Consider the following 23,455-nt stretch of genomic DNA (forward strand, 5'->3'; position numbering starts at 1 on the left):
AGGCCAATCAAATACATACTAGAGCACGTAACTGGAGTATTACTTTATAACACTTCCCCATATTTCTCACTTTTAGATAAAATGATTGTCCCACTGCTAACTGGTCAGAGTTGTAAAGTTCTGTTTCATAGTATTACATACCAACCAGTATTCAGAATCACAAATCATTTACTATTTGGTCTTACATGATCATATTTCATGTCACAGCATTGTCTCAATGCTTAATGCTGCATTGAGACCTTTGAGTCCACAGTGTCATCAGCAGATGTCAAGTTTCAAGAGTTAAACAAATAAACAGGTTCAGTTGTGGTATAGTTTGTTTTATTAATGGTATATTTTTGCATAGGGAAACATACTCATTTCCAGTAATGACTTCATCAGCGTCTGCTGATAGCATGGGCTAAATATGGTTATAATGACATATTATCAAAGATGTTAATATCCCCCACAGCAGATGAACAACATTAGATCAGGAACACTGGTTCAGGCAGCTGTCACTCAATTAAAGTCCAACCTTGAGCAGACAACTGTCAAACTGTGACTTCAGTTATAAATGTGCCACAGTGTTGACATCATTTCCTGTACCTGTCTGGATGTTTTCTTATAGGAACAGTTTACATCATGCAAATAAATGTGGACTATTGATATCTGCTTCAGCTGAAAAACATCCGAAGGAAAAGAAGTACCTAAAGCTCTTGTTAAAGCTGCTACAAACTACATCAGTCCAGATCAGCAGCCCTTTCCACAGTGAGTACCTCAGGCCAAGAATAATGCCCCCACTCTCCCAGTTTGGAACATCAGAGTCACAGCGGGTCCTCCACCTCATTGATTATCATTATATTCTTATGTTGGACGCATGTGCATTGTTGCATGACTCCATCCATCCATCCATCCATTCGTCCATCCATCCACATATGATAATGCACTCTGAGGTGTCTCAATACGAAACATGATAGAGTCATGAGAGGGGACACCATTGTGCTGTGTTCAGGTATTGAATGACGTCATTATGTGTGAAGATTCTAAACTGATTATACAATGGCCTGATGTACACTATCATGTGAAAAGGACTGTGGTCTGTGTGGATTGCAGTCATGCAATAACTGATGAAAGCTGTTCATGCCTATGCTCTCTCTGATGTAAGGGATATATATCTGGAAGCAAGCAAAGCAGACCTTGACTATAATATCTGAAAAGAAAAAATTAAAATATGAGACTGCATCAAAATGTTCCTCTTTCGCTCATTACAAACTGTCTTCAGCACGCGGAGTAAACAGTGTGCAGCAGCAACATACCCACAGATACAGAGAAGAATCTATATGGCATCATTGTCACAGGAAAACTTGTATCTGTACAAAATCAGATTTTCCAGCTGCTGTGAGTCTGAATTACAGAAAGGGTTTCAATAGCAATTAAAAATGTATCTGTTGCAATTCAAGTAAGAAACAGCAAAAAGAAACATAAACTGGAGTTAGAAGATTTTCAGGCAACAGCTGCAATAGCAAAGAGTGTAGAGTCATATTAATAGTTCATAGAAAACAGCCCTCTATGAAAACGTCTCCCCAAAATCTCCCCAAAACGAAACTCTGAAGTTATCCAGCAGACCTCACACCGCCTTCAGCTAGACCTGATCCACCGCAGCTGCTAACAATACTAACATGAGCCTGCCAATCACAGTTACTTTGATAATTATCTGCTAACAGTGGTCAGAACAGCACTTGGTTTGTACCACAGAGTATAGAAACATCTAGAGGGAACATACTGTGAGACCAAAATCTGCCATAATAATAATTACAACGTCGTAGTCGGCATGTAGTCAACAAAATGAAAAGATCTGTGACAACATACTTTTATCTTGACTGACTTACGATGAATTTAGATTTTTCAACCTGCCACCAAGACAAAACTTCAATCATACACACTTTGCATCTTCGCAATACTTCCCCCTCACTGTTTTCAGCCATTAACTGGATCCAGTGGTTACTTTGTTCATGCCGGAGACCCCTGATAAATGCACAGGGCCCACTGACTCAGGGTTTAGGCGAAATAAATGTGGTAGTAACACTTAACTCTAAGGTATACAGAACATCTACTAGTAGTTCCCAACTTGTATGGCATTTGGAAAGTCCTAATAAATAGATAGACCACTAATGGCTCCCAAATAAATAAAAAATTGTGAAGTTGATTATAAAATAGTGTCAGATATGTTAATGAACCAGTACATGACGATTTGTTGCTGACATGATACAGAAAAGGCTAAATAACGAAACACTGCATCTTCTGTGTGTCCATCAACTGATGTGGGGGATTCTGTTAACTTGTTACTTGATGCATATTATTGTCCAGTTGTTAATGATACGATGGATGGAAATTGAAAATTAATTTCATTGTGCAGGAATAAAACACAACTGACTGATACTGTTTTCTTCAATGCACCATTCGAAATACAAACTCGGATAATCTCAGTCATCTTTCTACTCTAATGCTTCAACTGTCCACTGCAAATATTTACGCAATATGTCACATACTACACGTGGACACTGTGGAGATGGAAAGTGACTACAATAAAATAGTGGGAACTGTAAAAAGAGTGAGACTCAGTATACTAACTGTGGAGCCTGGAATTTGGAAGGTAACTTAAGATCCAGTCCTCGCCTACTTGTTCACTGAAAGTTGTTCATCAATGCATCAAAAACTTACAAGTATTGTTGAATGATAATAATGTTGATGGAGTAATGATAAATTCCAAGTAAAATGTCAGTAACATTGAATCATAATACATTACTACCATTACTGTGGTTATTAGTAATTCAATGAATAGTTATATGCCATGTCCAATCTAGCACCTGAATTAGCATTCATGAGCAACAGGTCTTGTCAAAGTAAATATCATGACTTTGTTATGATGAGAAAACTAAAAGTGTGTATCCAGGAGAAAAAAACAAACATATGTGGACACGTTGAAATTCAAAATAGTTAGGGTAAGTAGGTGGTAAGTGGATAAGTTGGTGTATTGGTAAAAGGTAAAGACGACTAAGTGAAATGGAAATAGATTCAGCGAACAAATGACGGTACAGAGATCACATGACTACAATGTCCCTCAAGCTTCCGCCACAAGGATTGAAGAACAAAGCAGACTTGTGTCACAATGAGGACACAGCAGCATTCCTTGAATGAATACAAGAAAAAAAGTGTGCTCTCTGTCATCAGCTTGCCAAACCACTATCTAATGGCTCCTAATGGCACCAAGTTATGAGAGGGAGCCAGTGTGAAGCAGCTAAATGGAATCCAGCCATCATTCTTTTTATTCCTCACACCTGTGCCAACTGTGACATGTTCGACTGTCAGTGCACTGAGTTAGGCAGATACAAAACATATTATTAAGACCTAGGATCACTACTGCTGACACCTCAAGGCTGTTAACAAAACCCTTGTTAAATATTCATCAATTAGCATTTAGTTGTTCATTATTCTGTCTTTGGTAACTATTCACAATTTTTTTTTACCTTTTTGTAAAGTAAGATCACTTTATTTTTTGCTGCATTTGGAATTTTCAATCTACAACCATGAAGAACCATGATTTTTTCGTCAACTCCTCAGTTTGTTTTATGGCTTGTCACCTCAGGTCCTGCCCAGGCCATCGACTGTATGCTGGCCTGGACTGGGGTTGTTCTTAATACTAAGCACCAACCACTAAGCTGAAGTGTGTCACACAACCATTTGAATAGAAAAAGTGCTGCAAAGCCCAGCATACAAAATGAGTCAAATGAAACCAGCACTAAAATGACAGGCACTGCTTGTTTCGATCATTTTGGTTGTTTTTCTGTTTGTATGATGTTGACCTGCTTTCTTACTTGAACAGAGCAGAGAAGGTGCTATGGTTACTGAGAGCTACGTGGTGTTTTCCCCTTACTACAAAGACCTGGACACACAAGTGCGTGCTTGGTGGTGTTATTGTACTTATAATGGTTTTTTTGAATTCATTTGGTGCAGAGAAACACACAGCCCATTCTTAAAACACTTTCAGCTGAGCCTGGACATACACAATGAGACCAGTGGATCAGTCTTCCACTTGGCTGGCTGCTGTTATATCAGGAGGCTGTTTGGATTTCTATGTACAACCAGATTACTAGTCATCTATCAAGAAAACATGGACAGAAACAGAACATTAAGGGGGCTGCTTCAACACAGACAATCAGGAGCCATCCATCAGAAATATGACTCGACTCACTGCCTCCAATTGTCAATAACTGCATACATCCTCTTTTCAGGTGACAGTTTCTAAATCAGTTTTTTTATTTTTGGCTACTGGTTTAGCCTCTGGTAGAAAATAGCAAACTGTAATAAGAATCCCAAAGTACAATATGCATAGTAATCTTGGTCATCATCTGGAGGAGACACAAGCACAAAGCCACTAATCTACTCTGTAATCCACCACATCACCAAGGAGATAAAAGGTTCCTTTGGACTGCTAGTTGCCAGTGTTTACACCTATATGCCTCAGATGATTGGGCGAATTAGCCTGCTGACATATGAAGAATCGATGGCTACAAAAATAGTCCAGTAGGTGGCGGTATTGCAGAAGACTATATAACAACTATGAATCCATATAAAATGACAAACATGCAGGATTTGTGCCACACTACATCAACTATCAGAAATGTTCAGTGCTGCAATTCCCACCTAACAGGGACATAGGAGGGGTAAATACTTAATACAACTTAATCAGGACAGGAGTTCCTGCAAAGGTTCCTAGTTCCTGGGGAAAGATCCTGTGGTTGATGATGCAGCTTAAGGGGGTGATTTACTGTAAAGGTATGGACTTTTTCAGCAATAGATTTGATTTTGTATTGAATTGTACAGTAAAATATTGAACCAGTTTTGGTGTTATTGTGTCAACCCCCTTAAATCTTACCTGGAGCGACCAAACTAGAGACTTTTTTAGAACTTTTTTTTAACAAAGTGACATCTTTTTTCTGTATGTGAGCCCAGAAACTCTCCCTTTCATTTCTTGTAGTGCATTTGTCAATAGGCAACCTATATATCATATTTGTTTGGGTAATTCATTTGCTCTTTGATATGCTGTACTGTTTCAAACAATTAAGCTAAACTTTGTTCAACTCTACACATGAACAGCAGATTCTGCAGAATTTCCAAATAGAAACACTCAATTGGTCATAACTCAGTGTGCAAAATTAATTAATTTCCAAATGAAGCTCCAACATTGCAGGTCAGGATTTAGGTATTCCAAAAATGTTGCCAATCCTTATGAGATGAGTATAGACTGGGCTCAGATCCAGTCACAGACGTCTCTCAACACTGTCTGTTATGAAAGCAACATCGTTAGAGGACTGTGCAGCCTTGGCAGAGTTACGCACTCTTTCAGTGCACTCTACTTCCTTCTACTTCACCCTCACTTCCACTTTTCACCTAGCATCATTCATCCTCCCTAAACTTTAGCCCCACCCATTTCATGGGTCCCATATTTATTGGCTTGGCCATTATCTTAAGACAGCTGAAACAAAAAGCAAAAACATGACAAACAAACATTCTATACATCTTTTTTATGTGTCTATGTTGTACATATGTTTTATACACACTTCTGTGTTTAAACTATAAAGCTACAAGCAACATGAAGATAACTCAAGAAATACTTAAAAATAACATAAAAGCCAAGTAGAGTAAGAATAGTGTTAAGTGCATGCATCCATATAAAACTCAAACTCATTCATTTCCTCTTGTAGTATCTTGTCACGTGATTAGTCACATGGTAGGAGTCATCATACAGGCAAATGGACGGTGTTCTAATGGTCAATCATAGAGCTGCAGAGCCTTGAAGTCCGAACCTTAACATGTTTCACATGTTTCCATTAGACTAGATTTAGTGGCTTGGCCACATTGGCTAAATTCCTGACAAAATATTCACAATATATTTAAAGACTTTCCCCTGCAATAAATACTATGAAATGTGTTTGTATGTATTTGAGACTTATTGTTAAAACAAAACGTAGACAGAACTGAGCAAAGTCTCTGAAAATGGCTTTTGCTTGTATTGTGAACATTTAGGCAGGTCCTACAACCAGACTTTACTTTCAAAACCAATGTTTGTTGCTTCTGTAAAGTGCCATTTTCAGATCCAAGGGGGCCTTACTACAGCCAACACTTTGGGACGACACACGTCAAGTTCATTCTTAACACTAGTGTGGGTGATGTCAGTGTCAATTTAGCTCAGTCCGCAAACACCTATCAGAAAGACAGCACAAGCTTTTAGGAGCAGAGCCACTGAACCAGATCAGCTCTATGAATGAAATCAGCACCTGGTTATGGCAAAAGTTGTGACTGAAAAAGTGAACCCTCAAAGGAACAGTGCAACATTTTGGGATTTACAATTCTTATCGAGCTTTACCCAGAAGTGGCCAGTTCATTCTTTACCTCGGAGACAGTTTTCTTGGTTTGCTCAGCTGTCGTGGAGATGGTTCAGTTGTATACATGTTCAAATGAAAACAGGTGTTTGGATCTGGAGTGTGGACCAGAACTCCTGATGCAGTGGCATCCTGGAAGTAGAATAGGGCTCTAGATCTCCCCACATGAATGTTTTTTAAAGCTATAAATATTTTTGGTAAATGGACCTTGAGTAACTAGGTAAGGGTTGGGATGTGTTTAGCTCAACTTAGTACAAAGCGCTGCTAAATATGTCCACACTGTGTCTCTGGTAGAAAGAGACATTGGCACTCTGAGTACTTTATCAGACATGTATTTCCCAAAATGCCACACTGTAAAAAGTTACTGTCTTGAATGGTAGGAGAGGATAAGTGTTATCCCAGCCTCTGCTTTCACTGAGCTGACACTCAAGTCTGTTTCTCAGCCATTGTGAAACCTACAACTGTCTACCTGCTACATTGATTAATGTCAAGCAATCACACATGCAGCTTTTTTTTTATTTTATGTGCTACCAGCTGTACCATGAAAAGTATGATAATTTTTCAATAATGTATTATTGTTCTTTAACTAAAGGCAAGGCACATAATGGGTTTCATGATATATCGTGCAAAATAGAAGTTTAACAACAGGGTAATTATTAAAATTCAAAGAAATAGATAACCCTTCCAGGAAGGGGACGAGGAGACAGAGCAGGATTGAGAGGGAGAGGTATCATTAGTTTGAGCCATGCATTCTTCAGGTCAGCACAGCGACCAGGGCAGCACCATGCAGTATACATCTAAGCCAGCTATAACCATACCTTAAACCTTGCCCTGCCACAGCTCCTATCAGCACCTTCTTTACAAACTCTTAACCCCTAGTAGGCACTGACCGTTGTCAACTTTAACCCCAAACCCTGGGAAAGGAAAAGGAAAAGACGCAGACATATGTTCAGATTGAATGCAAAGCAAATTTTAGCACATAAAGAAATGATGAAAAAGATACAAATTCCAGGCAGCAAAATCTATGGAGACACCTCTGTGTGAGTTAGAACTGTGTCTCCTCAAGAAAAAAAGAGAATTCCTGATGAGTTCTGAGTCTGAGCCATCACACACACTGGCACTCGTATGGAGCTGTGATGGTCTCAACAGTGTGCACACTGGCTGTTTAGATAGCACAGACCATAGGCTCTGAATGTTACTCAGGGGGAAAGTTTACTGTGTAAACTTATCAAACTGTTTCTGCAGCTGGCTGCATCTTAAAAAGTGTTTTTGTGATCACACAGGTATCTGCTTTCTGCCCAGAATGATGAGAGCAAATCTAATGACTCTACTGACCTCACAACTCACTGCTCTCTTCCTCCTCTTCACTGGATGCACATTAGGTCCACCGCAGTGGTCAGAAATGTCATGTTTAAGCTTTGGTTGGAGAATATTTTATCTTTCCAGGCAGATGGAAAACACCTGTGAGATCACACCAATGCCTTTCAACAGGCAAACCACTGCTGATTCACAAGTGGAAGAGTTCTGTTTTGAATCTTCTCCTACTGTTTGAACTGGGGAACGCAGCCTGCAGAAACACACCAGCAGTCATATTAGTGTAAATAATGTGTGGCAAAAATTTGCTTGGCATTCAATCGAATCACACCTCAACACAGAAACACCAGTCCTTAAACTAAATACATCCCCAGGTAACAAAGTTAAATAAACTGCTTTATAGTTGCAAAGCCTCAGAAATTAAAATATGGCATCAATTATAAAAAAATCCAATTATATTCTGTGTTTTCTTCTCCAAAGAGATGATGTACGAAATAGCAAAATGCCACGGTATATGTGTTCTACTACTATTGTGTTTGGAGTCTGCATTCAATTTTACATACAAATATCAATAGTGACATATTTCAAAAATCTATTTGGGATATTACTTTGTGCCCTTACTTCTATGAAGTAGTGTTTTTGAGATGCCACCATCAATGCAGACAGAGAATAATGTTTGTGTTCTATTAAGTGCTAAATTTTCAGCCATGAAAGGATTATCGACTAAATGAAGCTGAGGAAAACTTTCTATAAAAGAATATTGCTTTGCCTCTTTAAAGCATTATGCGCTCAGAAAATCAAGACCTACACACTCTTGAGTCCCTTGTTGCAATTGGTTAACCATCAAGGTTTGACCTGAAACCAAACCTAGCACTGTGGCTAACATGTCTTTTTGTTCATGCCTGAACTCCAGCCCAGCCCAAACCCTATGGCTACCTTTCCACCACACATTGTTCAGGTCGGGTCAGGGCTGAGCGACACAGTTTTGGTCACCAGTCGTTCTAGAGCTGGACAAAGTGACCGCCAGAGTTTGTGCTCAGTTCAAACCAGTATACAGATGACTTGTCATGACTACACTCAGCTTGACAACAGGCCACATCACACTTTTTTCTCAAAATGGGAATTTTTAACGTAATCATAGTGCAACGCCCGCAATTGTAAATCTCCTTCAACTTTACCAACACACAACTACAAAACCTGTCAGTGTGTTCTCTGAGACACAAACAAAATCTTCACAACAACTCCTGAAAACAGAGCAGGGATGAGTGTGGAACTGCAGGATCCATATTCAAATACTGACACACACACACACACACACACACACACACACACACACACACACACACACACACACACACACACACACACACACACACACACACACACACACACACACACACACACACACACACACACACCATGTGCTACAGTTTCAAACACTTCGAGTTCTGCAGCCAGGTTACAGCTGGCTGTGCAGCCACATGATCCTGGTTCTAGTCTTGTCTTTGTCTTTTCTCAGTTCTGCTGAGCCGTTTTCTTCTGGCAGGTGCATGTGTCCTCCAATCATTGTGCCTTTGGCTGCTTGGATAAGTACTGTCATGTCAAAATGATCAGCATTTGAAGGGAAGGAAGCAGCAGGAAATTCATGTCAAAAGACGCCCTCTGCTCAAGACACTGGGCCTCTGTCCTTTAAAGGCCCAGTGTTACTGATGACTCTATATTGGTGTCCAGCTGTAGCATTGTGTGATGTGTTCGAGGAGGCATGGATATAGCTCTTATATTCCACTATTACTCATTGTTTTCTGATAGAAAAGCACAATCAGTCTTAAAAACATGAGCATCGCAAAAGCCTCGCAAAGCAGCTTAATGGTTTCAGCCTGATGATTGTCAATAAAAAAGACAAAGCCTCTGTCTTTTGGTGGGAAGAGAGAAAAAAACTGCGCTGTTTCAACTCAAAATTTTCTTCAGACGCATCAATAACATATCAAAAAGTGCAAAGAAACTTTACATATTGACAGCAGGATCTCTCTTGCTATTTGTTTCAAAAAATAAGGGAGGCTTATTTGCATATATTATAAGCAGCACCTGCAGCGGAGGGGGCATTCTGGGTGTTGAGGGGGGATGAGGTCTATGTCTGTCCCAGGGTAGAGGCCTTACACTGGACTCGGTGTAGAGAACCAGGGTGAAGGGTTAAAGGCTGACATCCATCCCAGGGAAACGGGCCTCATCCTGGGGACACGGTTAGGTTATAGGCTTTTCAGGATCTGGTGTGTTGAGACCTGGTTCTGGTCGACAGTTCATCTGGACCAACCAGACATCTGCATCAATCCACTGCTTTCTCTAGAAAATCACAACTCACCTCAGTGGCCATTTGTGTGAACCATTTAGTGTCTTAGAGCATAGTACATTCTGGGGCTGCAAAACGGCTGAGTGAGAGCAGCATACTCCCTTCATCCAGGCTGTCTCTTCTGGCTGCGTATACATATGTAAATATATTTCACTGTATATTTACATATATGTACGACCACATGTTATATCCTTCTACAAAGCTGAATATATCTTTCCTTTGGCAATGTCTTGACAACATTGTTTGTTTTCCTCCAGGACAGTACCACCACGACAATCAGCCGTCCTCCAGAGGTCCCTCAGTTGCCCAGATACCATGACTGGAACAGAGACAAACACATAATGAAATATTACAGTGAAAAAAGTTGGCTTATATAGTAAATGTATGAACTCAACCTGCTTTTCTCTCACACAGAAGAACAAGACAAATCTGGATTATTCTATGTCTAGCATGTCTAAAAATACCTTAATAATTTAAATAGCCACTAATCAGATCACTTTAAGAAAATAAATAAAAATCACGATTTGAAGTTGAAGTCATTTGCCTGTCTGGACATTTCAGCGAAAGATTTTGAGGGGGCATCATATGAAAGTTATGAAAGTTGACAGAATTTACCAGAAAACATACTGACCACACCAGACATTTGTCAGTACACTGCAGGTGGGAATAGTGAACAAATACAAAATGCCAGTGTGATGATGAATGATACAAGTTAATTACATGTCAATGCTTGTAATGCATTTACTTCAAGATTCATTGCACCGAAACTGAAATCGAACAGACACAGATTGAGAGTGACATGTAGCAGACCTGCAAACATTGCTACTCTGAAACCTTACTCGGATTCCCATCACAATAAAATATCCCTTACTAGTCCAAATGTGTTTAGTTGTGACAAACTGTGGAAACACACAGAGACAGAGAGAGAGGAGTCCTGACTCAGTATTAATGGAGCTGTTTCTGGGGCAGTGGAACTGCAATGCAGCAGCAACGGCACAATCCAAACTTAACACAAGGGTCCAGCTCTACTCTTTATCAACACATATGTTTCTGCCTCCCACCTTCACCATGTACCATAAAATATGAGCCTGTGGCAACTGATGTTTTATTGTCACAAGTTTTTAGATTTTATTCATCAGATTTAGCATTTAGAACACAGACAGTAAAAGAGACACCATACTCTCCCACGGATGAGATTGGAAACTTTTTAGAGAAAAAAGAAACATGGATGAAAGAGCAGATTACAAAGTCTAAAGAGGATGCATGAGGAACAATAATATTTAGTCATCTCCGTTCAGCACAAAGGGAGAGGGCAATATTTCAGATGCAACTTAATTTGTTTGCTGTTTGTATAATAATCAAGGCTTTGAGCTCCACAAACCAAACATTATTTATCTTATAAATCATGATGATGATGATTTCTTTCTTAACGGTCCAACAATCCAAGTTTTCTATAGTCCGATGAATCCTCTCCAAACTCAACTTGACAGTGTCATATAAACCATACTAACCTGGGCTTGGTAGAGTCCACCTGGATCTCGAGGGGTGACTCCAACAAAGGAGGAGCGGCTGGCAGGGGGGGTCCCAGGGGCCGAGTATGCTGAGGGTGTTTGTGTTAACAACATAAGTCTTGTTATGTCTCAACTTGTAAAGTTGCACGAGGCACATTGAACAAAAATCTGTCGAATCTCACAACATCTACAAGAGACAACAGCATGAAACTCTTCTTACTGAATCACTGATTTCTGCTGTCTGATCTAACTCCCACTGATCTGACCTCATATTGACACATTTATCTTTTCTCGCTATGTCTATGATGGTTTCATTTTCTACCAAATAAACCTGAGAGGTATTCCAGATGTGGAAGTGTTTAACATATTTCACACAACTGGTACTATAAGCAAATTTCTACTGCAGAAACTTGATGAAATATAATGTGTATTCGTTATCACAAGTTCTGCATGTTCGTTCATTACAGTGCTTTCTATAGTGATTAGTTATGTAGTTGTGATATCACAACATATTACGAGGTCTTCAAGAACACAACAGTAACCACCATTTATGTATGGAGCAGGTCAAAACCAACAGGTCTACGCCCTCTGCTCATTTACAGGGAGAAGCATAAGTAGAAAAATAAAAAATAGGACCAGAGGATTTTTCAGCAAAACAACATATAATATGCAAGAAAGATTATGTATGTATATATCTTTCTGTAAAAAAAATCTAATTAAACCAATCAAGACTAGAAATAGGTCAAACAAAGCAAACCAGAACCCTTCAAATATGCAGGACTACAAACATACATCTCATGGTCTCATAATGTGAACAAAATCATCGCTGCAGCTCTGCTGTACTCTTCGGTCTTTTGATCACATGTTACAGTGAGTATTAAGATAAGACCACCTCCACCACCTCTAATACCATCTCCACTGAACTGCTGACACTCTCTCTCTGTCTGTATCTGTGCCAACCTAAAGTTTGTCACAACTTAAACCAAGGTGATCATGGGTCATTTTGTTGAATATTTTAATATGACTGACGTATGCTGCGTTTCAGTTGATTCAGTTATAGGTATAGGATACTTCTCATTTCCTCTTTTTCTGATTCCCAATAAGGTTTGTTATTTTATGACATTTTACTAATGTATGTGGACTTCAAGACTGTAAATACGATAATAGCATTGGGGATTAACTGAGGTCACATTGTCCTTAGTTTAAACTTGGTAAGGTCATACGTGCTGATGTCAGTCTGAACCTCAGAGCAAAGGCTGACTGTGTAATAACTTGCTGCTCATGTGGTGAATAAACACAAATGTCAATGTCAACTTCATAATAATTCTGTTGCTTAACATTTCCTAGATGTTAATTGAAGAATCTGTCACTAAATGTATGGCTGTGCTAATGAAAGGGATTACTTACTGTCAGGCACAAGTCACCAGAATGTAGCAACACTAATTTGTTGCTTTATCTTCATAGTGTGCGAACATGATAGCTAGTCTATTCTACTAGGTTGGAGGAGACAGGGGAAACTATATCAAGCTGTGTATGTACAGACAATAATAGCTAGTAGGAACAGCTTGGGTCTTTTCATTGATTTATTGATCAAGGAAATACACAACTTATTAGCTTTAGCTATATATGATAATAATAATATGCCCACTTTGAGTCTGGAACACCCCCCCATGATTATTTATGCAAAGAAATGCTTTGTTATAACAGACTGCGGCAATTGCATTCCAGCATTTTCTCTTTTTGGAAAGAAACATCTGTAGGATTATGGATGATGAAATATTTTATTCTACTCTGACACCTATCATGAGCTTATATAAATATAAGCATTAAGAACACTTACTGGGTGATGTCGGGGAGTTGGCTCCCCCATCAGAGGAGGTGGTAGTGGCCTTTGACTCTGCAGGCAGGGTCAGCCTGGGGAGGGAGGATGGGTTAGGAGCCAGGGAGGGTGCTGGTCCAGGAGGTGCTAACATCTGAGAGGAGATGTAGTGACCGGGCACTTTAATCTGGCTGCTGCCATTCAGCTGGAAAAACAAACAAACAACCTAACATACTCACATTTGCTCTCGGAAGCTAAATGGCTTTCATAAGCAATTTCCCCCCACTAAAGCTATTGTTTTGTGTGAACAGGAGCCCACAGCCAGTGGCACATACATTGCATTCATTTCAATGTGCAGCTCCGGTGTGTAACAAAAAGGTCACTGATATGAAAACTAAGTCATTACTGAGAGTTGCACAGAACTTTTAGCAGGCATCACAAGAGGGAGCTGTTTGAACTTCATCTGACTGTAAGTTATTGTTTCAAAGTACTTCTAGATTGACCTCACTGCAGAGAGTTAAGATTCAACCAGAATTAAAATGTAGCTTGTACTTGCACAACAGAACATCTCAGCTTTTTAGATTTTGCAAGTGAATGTGTAGTCATTTATTTTGTGTACTTCACACTAATACAACTGATATGGCATAGTTTTCAATATGAGTTGAACATATGTTAATAATAACAATTTGAACAAAGATTACCAAAGAAACCAAAATCTGGTTTGCTAAGATTTTAGCACACCACATGGTTAATTTTCTTTTATTTATTGTGCTGATTTGTGCAGTGAAACACTAGCTGTAGCAGTGAAGACAGAAAACAGAGTTTGAAGCTCTGTGATGTACTCAGCTGACCTTTTAACTTTTTGAAGTTCTGGTACTTACTGAGCTTTGGGTTTGATTGGCAGGGTCGCAGGCCAGTGTGACTAGGTCTTTTAGGGGGTCCTGTGCCAGGTGAGGAGGATAGCGGATTGCTCCGTGGGGAAAGTAGGAGGAGGATGGGAAATGAAGAGATGAGGAGGGTTGGATACTCCGAGACAGACCTGGACAGGGACAGAGAAAGAAACAAGAATTAACCTTACATGTTACTGTGCATGTGTGTGTGTGTGTGTGTGTGTGTGTGTGTGTGTGTGTGTGTGTGTGTGTGTGTGTGTGTGTGTGTGTGTGTGTGTGTGTGTGAGAGGGGGGGTTACTGACCGCTGTGAACCGCTATGACTGGCCGATGGTGCTGAGTGAAGGAACCCAGTCTTGGTGAGTCTTCCTGGGGGGAGGGACTGTCCAGCTCTGCCTTCTTTACTGGAGGAGACAGACCTAGAACACACACACATACAGAAGCTGAAAATATTGTTTTATTTGTCTTTTATACCAACAGTATTCATAACAACAATGCATATAATGGTAAAACAAACGAAAACGAATAATATTGGAGGAAATTGAAACTTTGTTGCATCATTTTAAAATTGTACTTTGCTATAAAGCAATACAACAAAAACATTTGAGCCACAACAGCAGAGCAACACTATTTCATGACAAAACCAATGTGCAGAAAGCAGGTCACTCATGACTTCACATTACCCGGTCAGTTGTGAATTGTGAATAGTGGCCTAGTAGGAAAAATCCCCAAACTCTCTGTGAAGTGACAAGTACAGATGTGAGGTATGTTCAAGTGGTGGTGCTTCTGCTCCCTGACATCAGCATTCACTTGTTTAATAGCAGGTCTTTTTGTTTAATTGTCCGCTAAAACTATTGTCTTTATGTTCTGTGTATTTATAGGTAAACAGTTTTTTGAAAAATACTGTAATTTGCAGTGTTTTGGAACTTTACAGCACGTCCACTCATCCAAACATAGGAATGCTAGAAAGTGGCTCCGAGGCCGAGAGTAAAGTTGTAAGTCAACCTCGAGTCAAGTTAGCTCTTGCATTTTTGTTTAAAGAAAATGAAAACGATGATACTGAAACTCATCAAACATTGCTGTTGTTAATGAAACAAGCATTATGTAATTCACTGTTTTTTAAACAAAATGCATGAGAGAAGTGACAAAGATTCCTACGCATTCACAAATCTCAGAGTACATTTGGAGATTCCTTCACACATTTACAAATCTGATTATACACACAGAGATTTAGATACAGTTACACAAGTCTCCATACACGCACATAATATAACTACAATATTGGCCCCATAACCTGAGCTCATATTTAAAAAAAGATAGTTTCACCGTTTTGTTGCACACAGAACTTTATGTATGCATTAAATACTGTATGAAGTCAGTGACTCATTTGAAACAGCATTTGACAGATTTGAACTTACAGTATGTTAGTGGTTGTGAGTCTGTATTTGGAGATGTCATGCTGGTATGTATAGGATATGCTACCTGCTGGATATTGCTGAAACATTTGGTAGACAGATCTCTACATTTAATCACTGTTTGCTGGTTAATATGAGCTGTGAGAGACATATCTGAGAGTGAGAGGGCTAACGCTATCTGTTACCCAGGGCAACTGAAGCAAACTGTCTGAGAGGAGTCTGTGGTATTCATCCATCTATTGTGACTAAATTGTAATCTGTGTCTACAATTTAAGATATTTTACTTAACTTTGTCATAATGTTAAGTATGTATTACACAGGCTACACAGAAATATTTCCTTTGTTTTTTTCCCCCAAAAGAATTAGTGAGTAATGCAATCGTAGAATAATTCAGGTCTATCAACCACTGGTATGGTCCTTGATGATGGGTCTGTAAGTGCCATAAATGAATACAATATATAACTAATCTGACTGCTTTTTAAGAGCACAGCGTAAACAAAGCTGCAAGTATTAAAGTAAGCTGAAGTTATAATGCTAGTTGTGTCTCCACTGGGCACGACTAACACTGCTGTTCTTGTTCGTAATCTGTTACCTCCTTCCATGTCATCAGTCCAGTTCCTGGAGCTGCTGGCAGGAGAGGAAGGTGAGTGGTAATACTCCCCTCCTGGACTGTCAGCCTCCTCCTCCATAGAGCCAGACTTATGACGCTTACTCCTGTAGACACATATACAAACACGTTCAGTTTTGTTTCAATTTATTTTCCAATTCCAATAATAAGTTTGTTGGGGGGGTACGGTGCTAAAAGTTATTCAGCAGCTACTACAAGGAGGGTTAACAGTGGAGTAAGGCCTACAGATGTCCAAAATATATCTTCACTACTGATTAACCTAGGATGTTTGATTTTAAAGAGGTTTTAAACTTTAAGAAATGTGTGGTCACAACCAAAGCCAGAATATCCCTTAGGTCTGAGCTCAAAAAAAGAATGTGGAGTCAAACTTCAGAAAGTCAGTATGTAAGTGAAATCTGATTTAAATTTTGTCTCCAGCTGCACCTGCTTTCACAGGCCTGATTACATCTGCAGTAACCATGACCACTACACTGTCCCTTATGTGTCAAAGCTGTTAAACTGACAGTGAAGGCAACATGATCGGTGAAAGACTTTTTCTGAACTACTGATGCTTTAGCAAATAATACTAAAAGCATTCCTTCTTGTAACTTTACTTCCAGAGACCAGCTGCAGCCAGAGACTTCGGGTGCACTCTTTGCACTAGTTAAGTTTAGTTAGTTCTATACACTGTAGCTATCTTTGAGGTTGTAGCTGTGTTCATGGCTATACCCATGGCATAGCTATAGCTCTTCGTAATCATGGCTATGGTTATAGTTGTTGTAACACTAACTATTAAATGGCAAGATTGTGCAGATGACATTGGTGTAAGGGCTGGGCTTTATGGTTAAGGTATTCCTGAACTTCTGTGGTGTATTGATTGGGCTATAGTGTAAGTGTAACCAGCCAGTCACAATTTAGCCTTAGTCTTAGCTCTTTTTTTTTTTAAAGCAAATATAGGATGGTTGAATAAAACTTTTTTCTTTTCTTTTTTAAATCAAACAAACAACCAAACCTTTACACAATTAAATGTGAATGTGAAATCTGAATCTGAACCCATCTGTAGAAGCAGTGTTGAGCCAGTTCACACTTAAAAAGAACGAGTTCCAAGTTCAGTTCATGCAGATGAAAATTAACTAGTTCAAGTTCATAGTTCTTAATTCAATTTTATTGGGATGTTTTAGGTGACATACGGTCATGGGTTTAGTTATGAATCGATGGTGTCGGATCATGTCTGCGTGTCGCTCCGCTCATTTTAACACTGAGTCCTGACTGTGAGCGTCACGTCTCGTGTTGTACTGAGCACAAAATGTTGACTAGTCATTTTCATGATGTTTAAATGCAGAATCATAAACTCTGGAGCGAATCAAACAAACACTAAGTTACTTCCTGTGCTGATCAGGTCCTGATAACTAGTGATGAGTGCTTATTAGTTACAGTGAGAGCAGAGTGGAGGAGGACACAGGAACTCCAGCTCGGTACAAACCAACTGCAGCTTCTGCTCTGATCATGACGCAGCTGAGACCAGAGAAACTCTGAGTTTCACTGTTCTTCTACAAAGTCACTGACCGGCTGCTTCACGTGAACGTGGTCTCACTGAGTGTGTCGCTCTGAGCGAGTGAGTGGGGGCGGGTATGGGTACATGGAGCGGGTCATTCTACTCTTAGTTTCTGAGTTTAGATTTGAACTTAGCTTAATATAAGCTCATGGTTTGAGTCGGTAACTTTTATAACAATCGTTGAGCTTAGTGCTGTAATTAAGGTTAAGAGCAATTACCAAGACAGGTTGTGCACTTCCTGATGCTCTGAAGTTAAAAGTTTATGAAACATGGTCATGTGTGCGCGCTTGCGTGCATGCATGTGTGTTTGTGAGATTACCCGCTGGATGAGGTGCTGGCCAGTGATCGTCTGACACTAACAGGCTGGTTGACAGACTGGTTGAGGTCATAGGCCAAATGACCCTGGAGCTCCCCCACAGAGAAACTAGGTCCGACTCCTGTGACGACTGGAGCTGCACACACAGGGAGAAAACCCTAGGTTAAGAATTGAGGGCACGCTGAAAACTGTAGTCAAGCCTCTAAAAACAAGACATGACAAAATATGCAGATTTTTTATGTTTAATTTAATATTATTATTGTTGTTGTTGTTGTTGTTATTATTATTATTTATTTTTTATTATTAAAGTTCCTATGTGTTCTACCAAAACCTAACAAACATGCAAAGCTCAGCTAAGATCACACTTTATTTAACATTTATTTGTCACATTTAAAAAGTCTTTATTAGTTATATAGCTTTACTTTAACAACTGTTAGACTTAATGCAAATTTCAAATGACATTTGCTGAGGGGTATACAATGTTTTTGTTTGTGTTTTTCACCCCTAAGTTTTGGGATTTGAGACTCAACCTTCAAATTATATCTGCTGCGTCATCTGATGCAAAGGGCCTTACTTCTTGACACCTGGACCAGCTCAGTGACACTGAAAACTCCTGATGTCACAAAACTCTCCTGGAACTCTGGACCATCTGCAGAGACACAACAGCAGTAAGACACTTGTGTGCGTGCGATAGTCTAGAGGAGTGACAGCTGGTTCATGTTAATACATGAACATAGATTCTCAGATGGATTCTGACATATAAGGGGTTCCTGCTTTTAGCTGAGCTTATATACGGCATTAATTTCCCTGTGTGAAGCAATAAGGATTATCTTTAGTCAGAGTGTGTGTTTTGATGGTTTACTTTCACTGTTTGTTTTGTTTATTCTTTTTATCCATTCTTTCAGCACTAGGTTTTCTTTTTGCATTGAGTAACATTATAATTGTGCCAAGAATCTCTCAGAAGAGGAGTTTAGCACATTATGCACAAAACAACGCCTTGGGACAAAATGTTTTCATATAATGACGTTTATTGGTCCTTAGAGGAAACCAGTACAGCACTAATGATAGCATGTGGTACTTATCAGTATCCAGTGTCAGCATTACTGTTTGATTATCAATTGAAACAATTTGAAACAATTTGTGACAAAGTGCATCATCTTTCATGACCAGGTTACACAGACTTAAAAATGAATTAATGTCACTTCTTTACAGTACCCATGGTGGTGGTTCGGCTGTCCTCCTGATCAGAGCCCACTCCTGTGCGACTGGGACTGCTGCTCTGCTCTGCCTCTGGAGAGAGAGAGACAGACAGACAGACAGACAAATCAGGAACATTTTAACAAAATGCAATCATCACCAAAATCCAGTCAGTTCTTCTCTGAGTCCAAGTGAACATTTGTGCCAGATATGATACTTCCATAAGGCACTGTGGATGTTACGTTTAGTCACAAGGCAAAAAAAGATGAGTTGCAAGGCCCCCTTGACCGACAAGTTCTAATCAGTTGGTCAAGTCCAAATGAAGGATTGTACCAAATTTGAAGAAATCACCTCACAGCTCTCCTGAGATATGACTATCACTAGAGTAGGACAACCAGAAAACATTGACTGCAGTGCACAAAAAGACAAGCATGCTGTCTGATAACTATAATTATAAAATCGTCTGTTACTTACAACTAGAACAGTTTTGCATTTGACCATTTGACAGGGTGGTTTGATGGTTTATTAGCATAAACCTGGTTGTTATGTATTTTAAGTACTTATTAGTGCTTTCTCATTCTTGTGTAACTGATAAATATCAATCACATTATTATTTATTCTATAGTTTATGTTAAAACTGTGCAAACCAAATTAACGGAAATGTCACACAATGAAGATACATACATCTTAAACGTTAGGCTAGTCAAACTACAAAAGACTCAGATTGGATGCTCCTCATCTGAACAGATGTTGCTCATTCTATAACCTGTGCTTGCATACACTGTATTTCATCTGTATAAAGCTACCAGGATTATTTATTATATATTTTGAATGGAAAAATTGTGTGCTTTTGATGGTTTGTTTTTACTGTTTTGTTTCCCATTGTTCTTGTATTTCAATTCTTTCAGTTGTGCTTTTGTTCTGCGTTGTGTAACACTATAATTGTGCCAAGAATGTCTTTTTTAAGCACACTGAACACTATCATATGTAATTGATCAAACTTTCTATCAGCAATAATTACTTTCAGTTTGACCTCCAAATGAAGAGGTTCACGATTGTTATCTTGTTAAAGGCCCTGCACACCTGCCCAGGTGTGTTCACACATCTGGGCTGTTTGGATCTCTGCTCAGACTAAAGCCGGACGGAGCTCAGCTGGAAATGGTGATGGTCTAGTCAGGCACACTAAGTGAAAACACACATTGCACATTGCCTGCATGGCTACAACAACACATTGCCTGCATGGCTACATCTGCATCCAAGGTTATGATGGACAACATTATGAAAATAACATATCAGAATTTTCCAATAATTTAATTTAACAAAGAAAACTACTAGCTATACAGGTTAAAAATGATCTTGTAAATCATTATATTTAATTAATCAAAAGTGTGGGGCAAAACCTACAGCAGCAGACCAGTCAAAAGCAGCAGACAATGGTTAAGGAGCGGCAACAGACACAGAGCAGCAGCAGACAGTGCAGCTTAGGAATGAAAAATACAAAGCTGGTGAATGAATCATTGACAGGGTCTGGTCTTCATATCCTCCAGATTCTATCCATGCACACATCTGATTTAGGGACAGGGCAGAGCATTTTAAATAGAACATTTTCCCAGCAGAGCGAGTTCTTTTTTTTTGTACTTGTCATGCAGGTGTAGCCAATCACATTGGTGTAACAGGTCATGAGTATGTTGACCCACTCGTGTCTTGAATGGATTACGAGTTTGATTGGTTTTATCCCTTAAACAATGTCTGCTGTAAGTCTATTGAGAATATGTGAACCAAATCAAAAGCATGCCTCCACGAATACATAATTGGTGTGTCGCCGTGTTTTTACATGTGGTCTCCCACAGTTATACAGAATTATGACAGTTTGTCACTAAGAACAGACTGACCTAAAAAAACATTAACAGGCAGCATTACAATAAGGTCTTGGTTTCTTTTCTTTAAAATTGTTAACATGCATTTCTCAAAACTTTGTTCATTTTTGCAAAACTCTACACACAGTCAGGAGATCAGCAGCTGTGTGGACAGTCAGATCAATTTTCACTGCTTTGAAACACAATATATTCAATGACCACATCCTTCAAAAGTTTTAACTTTTTTCTCAATTTCAAAAACAATAGCGACCACTACATATATGCAGTTTCTACTATTTACAATTAGTTTTTCACATGTAACATTTTTTTAATTTAAAAATATAACACAATTAGTGCAAATTAGACTTGTATTTCCTACATCCTGCTACATTTAAGACTCAGTCAAAACCTTTATAGGGCTGGACAATGTATAGTCCAGGAGTGAAATTGGGGATGTAGTTGAAAACTGGAAAATTATTATGCCAAATAACATACTCATGATGTAATCCCATTGTGTTTGCATTCTGCCTTGTGTGGTTGGTTGGTTTGAGTCACTCAGTCATTACAAAGACTTTGTACCATGGAGCAGTGTTAAGTTGATTTAATTCAGCAGATTTGAACATTTGCAGTCACACATACAGATTCTCTGGGTAATTTCTAGAAAAGTTCAGGGTTTCAGTGCATGTGTGAAAGCAGCTTTTGACTCTGAACACACAGCCTCCATCTGGGCAACAAAGTGCTGCTCCCTCTTGGACACATTAAATGGTGGAATATCTCGATATACTGTCCTGAAGACAGAGGACATAAGGTGCAATATTAATGAGAACCAAATGCAAGATAGCAAATGAAGGACTGACTAGCACTATTGTATTTCTATACTGTAAATGTAGCTACTCTTTAAAAGTAGTGTATGTGCAGTACACTGAATATGAATATGAAAATGGTTTTGTACTGCATAATGTTTTTCATCTTATGCACTTTGAATTATTCTATACAAATTGGGAAACGCATATCATTATGATTGATTTGTTGTTGTAATTGGATCTTAGAGTTTAGAGTTTATGTCAAATAAATATACTGTGTAGAGTAATACTGCCTGTTTGTGTTTTTAGGTCAGTCTGAGTGACAGAGGTTTCTTGTTGGGGACAAATGCCAGTCCTCTGGAGTTGTTTGCATTGGTACCTTTTAGATGCAAGATTCCAGTGTTTTTTGATTGCGAACATGAATTGGTCAAAACTGAAGTCACATTGTCAAAACTTCACACACAGTCAGAGAAACACACAAACTGCCAAAAATTTTCCATTGCTGCATGCAATTACCACATTTTCCAAATCTAACTCCCCAAGCTCTTTCCTCACATTCAAAACAGAATGATTGAATTCAGTGCATTTCTGCTGTGACCACATCAAAATACATTCAGATCTTTGCAGAACATTTACATTTCAAACACAGCTGATTGCAATTTCATCTGAAAGCCTACCCAGGTGACCTGTTTTTATTAGCAAACAGACAGAAGGGGACAGATGGATGAAGGAAGACAGGTCGGTGTGGAAAAAGAGTCGCAGGGAGAGGAAGAATGTGGTGGTAGGTATTGACCACGTTGTAAACCATGGTCTCTCTTTGAGAGAAAGAGAGAAAGATACATACAAAGGTTGTCTCCCACCGGAGGAAGAGGTAGAATACTCTAAGGTGCTCAGTCATCGTTGACACAACTATGGGACTGAGTGCTGGCCAACATTATCCCTTTTTTAAAGTAAATACTGTCTGCTGAACAAAAATGCCAGACTTGAAAAAGATCAAATAAAATATCCTGTAAGAAAATAGTTTCAGAGGACACTGTGAACTTGTGCTATATATATGTGATATATCAGTGTGTTCAGGTAAGATGTCTGTTCAACAACCAACCGAGGTACATACACACTTGTCTCAGGGGAAGAAATATAACAATGACTGCATTTAAAGATGGATGACAAGACAACTCACAAAACTGATGCCAAAACACCTTGTCAATCCTGTCTAAGCCAATTTGTCCTTTAGGCTGCGGCTCTTGGCAATTCTCCCAAACACCCACGACTCAACTGCCAACCAGCGGCTGCAGGAATAAAACCCTGGATCTTCTCTCCAGTCTTTACTAAATCATTCAGTCCATTCCACACACTCTGTGTGTAGCTGTTACCTGCCACTTTCCGCTTTAAACCCCTTAAACCC

The 23,455-nt window shown here is 39.2% G+C and overlaps 1 protein-coding gene across 7 annotated transcripts in view; it reads right to left on the bottom strand.

Annotated features, from left to right (window-relative positions):
* Positions 1-304: 304 nt before the first annotated feature.
* The window catches only part of nfic (nuclear factor I/C), a 43,507-nt gene continuing 20,356 nt past the window's right edge, over positions 305-23,455 (bottom strand). For 4 of the 7 annotated variants that reach the window (XM_047343121.1, XM_035176988.2, XM_047343122.1 and 1 more), the window contains exons 5-12: positions 19,410-19,484; positions 18,769-18,843; positions 18,198-18,330; positions 16,309-16,430; positions 14,607-14,720; positions 14,295-14,452; positions 13,435-13,618; positions 305-10,402 (exon numbers count right to left, since the gene is read on the bottom strand). In XM_047343121.1, coding sequence (XP_047199077.1) covers positions 10,278-10,402; positions 13,435-13,618; positions 14,295-14,452; positions 14,607-14,720; positions 16,309-16,430; positions 18,198-18,330; positions 18,769-18,843; positions 19,410-19,484 — 986 coding nt within the window. In that variant the 3' untranslated portion in view covers positions 305-10,277. Of the gene's footprint in view, positions 10,403-11,594; positions 11,684-13,434; positions 13,619-14,294; positions 14,453-14,606; positions 14,721-16,308; positions 16,431-18,197; positions 18,331-18,768; positions 18,844-19,409; positions 19,485-23,455 lie in introns of all 7 variants that reach the window. The other 3 variants (XM_035176989.2, XM_035176992.2, XM_047343118.1) reach the window with 2 other exon arrangements.

This window comes from Hippoglossus stenolepis, chromosome 14 (genome assembly GCF_022539355.2).
Source record: "Hippoglossus stenolepis isolate QCI-W04-F060 chromosome 14, HSTE1.2, whole genome shotgun sequence".
NCBI classification, from domain to species: domain Eukaryota; kingdom Metazoa; phylum Chordata; class Actinopteri; order Pleuronectiformes; family Pleuronectidae; genus Hippoglossus; species Hippoglossus stenolepis.